Source organism: Rhinolophus sinicus, chromosome 3 (assembly GCF_057876585.1).
Source record: "Rhinolophus sinicus isolate RSI-liver-muscle chromosome 3, RSI-T2T, whole genome shotgun sequence".
NCBI classification, from domain to species: domain Eukaryota; kingdom Metazoa; phylum Chordata; class Mammalia; order Chiroptera; family Rhinolophidae; genus Rhinolophus; species Rhinolophus sinicus.
This window is the reverse complement of record NC_142503.1, coordinates 35,949,521-35,955,520: the sequence shown is the minus strand read 5'-3', so window position 1 is coordinate 35,955,520 and position 6,000 is coordinate 35,949,521. Positions and strand designations below refer to the sequence as shown.

At 33.9% G+C, this 6,000-nt stretch overlaps 1 protein-coding gene across 5 annotated transcripts in view; it reads right to left on the bottom strand.

Moving 5' to 3' along the window:
* Positions 1-1,310: 1,310 nt before the first annotated feature.
* GPBP1 (GC-rich promoter binding protein 1) overlaps positions 1,311-6,000 on the bottom strand; it is a 70,163-nt gene continuing 65,473 nt past the window's right edge. For all 5 annotated transcript variants that reach the window (XM_019743319.3, XM_019743308.3, XM_074328925.2 and 2 more), the window contains one exon: positions 1,311-2,280. In XM_019743319.3, coding sequence (XP_019598878.2) covers positions 2,122-2,280 — 159 coding nt within the window. In that variant the 3' untranslated portion in view covers positions 1,311-2,121. The remainder of the gene's footprint in view (positions 2,281-6,000) is intronic.

Genomic DNA, 6,000 nt, shown 5'->3' with positions numbered 1-6,000 from the left:
GACAAGTTAAAATTAAGCTAAGTTTTAATGGTTCTATCAAAATACATTTGTATTGCTCCACCTCCTTAGTAACCAGACTTGTTAACGCTATTATTTAATACGTAGAATAACCAAACCACTGTGCCTTTAAGGTAAACTACTAAACACATTCCATACCACAATGCATGAATGCAAAATATACATTACTTAACTGCCAATAAATAGGAATTAAAGCAAAAAAGAGCATCTGAATATAAGGCAGTAGATGCCAGAAATAAAAATATTACAAAAACAAAGCTATTTAAGAGTCAGTGGAATTTTAACAGCTACATACGGGATCAGAGCGGTAGTAGACTGGGTTATCACTTTGTGAGGGGTGTATAAATGTCTTAACTAGTAGATTATTTTGTATACCTGAAACTAATTTTTAAAAATGAGAAAAAAGGTTTTTATACAACACAGTAAGGTAAATTTTAAATGTAAACCACATTTCTTAGGTCCCTTCTAGCTTGTTAGCAAATAATTTGCATAGGTTTCATAAATCTATTAACCAAATACTGCAATCTCAGAGTCCCAAATACTATCTGATACTGATGGAGCTTTGTCAAAGCCCACTCCTGTTGCTAACATTACATTTAATTTGAGGTGACTTGATGGCATATTATATAATAAAGGCTAATTTAAAAAACGACAACTCTAAGATATATTTAATACTTTGTTACCACTCTAACTCATCTTCATAAATTTTGTGGAGGTGAAATTGTGTTGTTTTTAATTTCCCCATCATTACCACTCTCAGTGGGAACAAATAAATCTGGCTTCTGGTGAAAACTGGAGTCTGGGCAGGATACTGAGGGGGAAACAACAAAACCACTGCAGTCTTCTGAGAACACAGCTTGAAGAAAAACTGAGGATTAACTCAATCTGACATAAAATTTAGAAAACATTTTTGCACTAAGATTATGTTCTTTACAATTAAAATATATTTAAAAATGGAAGTAGGATGGGGAAAGCTAAAAGCAAATGTGGTAAACCAGAAAAATCAAAACACAAATATTCAGAGCCAAATTATTCTTCCCGTCAGCAGTAAAACAAAAATGATTCTAAAATTAATGTGCAAATGAAAAATAAAGTGGTTGTTTAACATTCATTCATTCATTCAATAAACATGTTAAGCAGGTGATAATTAAAAGGTTATATTCCAAAGCTTTCTTTTTCTAAACTCAGAAAGTAATCACCATCTTTAATAAAGTATAACTTTGTTTTAATACGTGAATAAAGCACACTGTGTTTAGAGACCAATACCTTGAACACTACAGAGAACGACAATATTCTGAAAATCCAGTTTATTTTCCATGTTGTGGACAGATCCAGTCAGTGTGATCAGTTTTTCTGCACGTGTAATAATTTATCAAAATATGTTTTCCCACAACTCTTTTCCATCAACTCTGAAAATCCTGGTCTGACAACAAACCCAAATAAAGCTCTTGAAAATCACCTCTTAAAATTTGGAAGAAAGTGTGGCAAGTCTTTGCTGTAATATTTACTGAACTACAAATGGCTAAAGAGCAACTTATGTTTTAAAAGGTGACTAGTACAACAGTTGAGTTCAGGAAATTAATATTTTAGTGCACTTTGCTCCAGTTTTAGCCAACATGCTACATTGTCCTTTTTTTTTGGAGGGGGGGGTGGAGGGGCGCACAAAGTGGACTTGAGGATTTCCATTGTACGAAAAAGATATGACTCTGCAAGCAAAACAGTGTAAGCTGCCTTTTGTTCTTAAGACCTGGACATTTTAAGACAGAAGCTTTGCAAAACATTACACAATTTTTTATTATTAAATGAGAAAATCTCATTTGTTACATCGTCACATTGCTAGTCAGAGAAATGCTGCAGTGATGAAGAAAGTCAATGTTGGATCAACCAAAGTCCTCATTTCTACAACATTCATTTACAAAGAAATAATGTTCAACACAGCCCAACACAACATTCTTGGTTTTCTTCATATTGAAGTCCCCCAAAAAAATCACCTTCTAATGGGGTATTTTACTACATAAATTATAGTTCTTCATTTTTACAATTCACCCCAAACTGTATGAGAGATGTATCACACTAAAATTTCTAAAGCTGTTAGGAAATCCTTCACACATCGTCGTCATCTGATGTGTCACTGCTACTTGTTTCTGTGTCATCATTCTCAATAGTGGGTTTGAAAGTGCTGTTTTTCCAGGGTCCAAACTTGAAGTCACAGATCAGGCCATTTTTCAAAATACCATTTTTCCTCAGACCATTCTTCTGTAACTAAAATGTCAAAAATAAATTAAATAAATAAACTATCCTCTGAGTTACTATTAAGAATACTATAGTAATTAAATGTAACCCTAAATAAAGTTAATAAAATTATATCCCACTCTGAAAATTCCACAAATTATGACATCAGTTCTAAAAAACCAGTTAGATACAGGTAACTGATCCAAGAAAATATTTCCTAGAAATAAATCACTGCCTTTGGGAGAACCGCATTTACCATCGACCAACCCAGTATGAAAATTGTAATAAATCCTTTTAGATACTGCCCAGAATATAATCAGCAACCATTCAGCTACAGCTGTTATTTTTATTATTCTGACCTACCTGGACTATTAACACACTCCACAATCTGCATTATTCACACTTTGCAAAGTAAGTAGAATACAAACTATTCCAGTAAGCAGTATTCAAGAAAGGTATACGAAGTAACAAAATCAAACAGAGCCCTTTGCTATTAACCACAGAAATTAAGGTACTGGAAAAAACATACTAGTTTCTATTTCTGAAAATAAGAAATCAAAACTAAAAGATTAGTATGGTAATAAATTGGATCCAAAGATCACCTTTGAGGGGAGGAAGAGGGGGTTGGGTGGCCCAAATTAGAAACAATTTAAAGACACAAAATTCAGTTAAATAATAATAATATACATTCTATTAACTCCAGCCTTAATTTCTTTCATGAAAAATGCTTGACACTGGTAATTTTCATGAATGTTCCATAAGACCAAATCCAGCTATGTAAGTTAATATTTGGAACTATCTATAGGTTTCAGATTCTAGAGGGTTTTTTAAATCATGAGGATTGGGAAAAGATTGAAACCTACATCATAGCTAATTTTGATTGTTACGGACCTTGAAAATTAGAAATAACAGGTCTAGGGTCTTGGCTCTCATTTTTCCTTTTCCCCTATTTAATTCTCTATTTTCCTTATCGGATTTTCTATTTTAACTAAAATCTAAAATTTAAGCTACTCTCTGTCACTTTGAACAAATGACCCTACCATCTTTTACTGAGGAAAACAAAAGCCATGTATCCACCTCTGGTGTTCTCAGCCACTGGGATGCTTAAAAATATACCTTTGTCCTTTCAAAGGTATATCTTTCCCACCCACCAAAGTTCTATTCTCGCTTCACATGATGTATAAGCCCAATGCCACCCAATCTTTCCAAAGCTTGAAATCAACTGTGGAGAATTTTGATAAAGATCAAATCTAAATCTTTATCTCTGATTTCTCTAAATTCCTGCATCATCCCTAAGAGCATCTAATTTATGCTTTAAGCCTTCTACAACTAGCTCTTCTTTCTGTATTCCTGTTTATAATAATACGATTATCAGTTCGTAGGCTGGAATTTCAAAATCCTGCTGATTCTGTTTCAGATCTTAGTCTCATCAAGATCATTTTTTACTGTCATTTCTCTACTTTAAGCCCTCATTTATCCCTCCCCTAATTATTACATTATATCCTCAACTAATCATCCTGATCCTGGTCTTCTAAATCACCCTTTCAAGGTACACTTTACACCTGTACTTTCTCATGTACAAATAATGACCACTTCACATCCCTAAAAACCCTCAAAGGTTTCCTATCATAGAACACAATCTCTACTCCTGACAATGGTATACAAAGATCTTCATAATGTGACCCAAATATACTGTGTTTCCCCGAAAATAAGACCTAGCCAGACAATCAGCTCTAATGCAGCTTTTGGAGCAAAAATGAATATAAGAGCCGGTCTTATATTATTATACACTATATTATATTATGTTATGTTATATATTATATTAAATAACATTATATATATATTATTATTATATACCCAGTCTTATGTAAGACCCGGTCTTATATTATAGTAAAATAAGACTGGGTTTTAATATTAATTTTTGCTCCAAAAGACACATTAGAGCTGACTGTCAGGCTAGGTCTTATTTTCAGGGAAACACGGTATATTTTTAAACCTTGTATCATGGTTAAAAGCACAGGCTTTGAAGTCAGTCAGACTTGGGCTCAACTTCCAGCCAAACTACTGATACACTGTATGACCTAAAGAAAATTATGCAACCTCTATGAGTCTCAATTTCATCATCTATACTGCAGGACTAATAATAGTCCCTACTTCATACAAACGCTACAAAAATGCTCTTAGCACAATACCTGGAAGGCATTAAGAGTTCACACAAATATCACTTATAATTAGGGAGGTCATGTAACCTATCATACAAACTAGGGCACTTATTAGAATGAAAGTAAGCACTCACTATTAATAACTAAAGTGGGATAACATGAATAAACTGGGACTCCTCTCCAGGGCAAACCAAGATTCAGACTCACCCTACCTATTACTGTTGTCATGATCTTTCATTAAGAATTTCCCACCCCATGTTCCAAGTACTGTGAAACCCAGCACACCGTGTACTCTTCCTTTCTCCCTCTGTTCATTCCTTGCATCAGGAATGTCATTCCCTCATCTTAAATGTCAAAGGCCAATTCAAATCCAACTCGTCAAATGCTTTCCCAGATCACCGCAACTGGAATCAATCTCTAGAGTAATCCTTAGGATGTAAGTCCTATTTGAGCAAAAATTTTTGTGTTTTCCCAGCATTCTGTAACATAGCCTTGGCACATAGTAAGCACTCAAGAAACATTTGATAAATTTGCCTGACACACTCTCCTGTCTTCCCTTAAACACTTTGAAAACTGCTCTCACATTCTGCTTTATATATTGAATCTATTCACCCTTATTAAACTGTCAGGCCTAGGAAGGAGCTCGTCTCTGTAAGCTCGGAATCATCTTGTCACAGTGAACAAACACTCAATGTTTGCTAAAGACAGACTTTGAACTCAGATTTTCCTGTTACCAGATTTAACAGAAATCCTTTCATAAACAACATCAGGGCCTAATGATTTTTCAGAAATCCAAATGTCAAATGATATGTCATCATTAATATAAATATATCCATGTCTTTATCATCAGTTAAGTATGGACATACCATTGGACATAGTTACATACCACTGCGCTCCAACCCAATTATTTTATTATCAATTGGGATTTTTTTAATCTACCTGTCCTAGTCATCACAAGGTTTTATCTTGGTCAGATACTTATTATGCTTTCTGTGGTAATGGTACCTAACTGATTTCTCTTGATGTCTTTCTTCAAATTCAAAATAAATCCTTCAAACAGATACACAAACTGGTAAATCCATACAATGGATTACTACTCACCAAACATAGTTGAGTTTCAAAACCATGAAAGCAGCCAGATCTAAGACCATACAGAGTATGGTTCAATTATTAAAACATTCTAGAAAGGCAAAACTATAGGGAAAAGAAAACAAATCAGTGTTGCCAGGGACAGGAGCTCAGAGTGAAAGAACTGAATGCAAAGAGGGATGATGCTGAAACAGGTCAGTGGCTGATTAATTGGGATATAATCTGTGCACTCAAAATTGAGGTGCTAAAAGTAAATTTTTTGTATATGAACTATGTAATAACAAAAAATATCCTTCAAAACTATTATCCATCACCAGCCTCACAATCATGTTGTGAAAAGTAACATGGTTCACTAAGAACTCCTGAATAAAAAATTTAAATTAATTGGAAAGAAAGGTGACACTGAAGAAGTAAAATTATCTGTTTACAGACAACATGATCGTATATATAGAAAACTCCAGTTGCAGGATATAAAATCAACACATGAGAAATCGGTTGT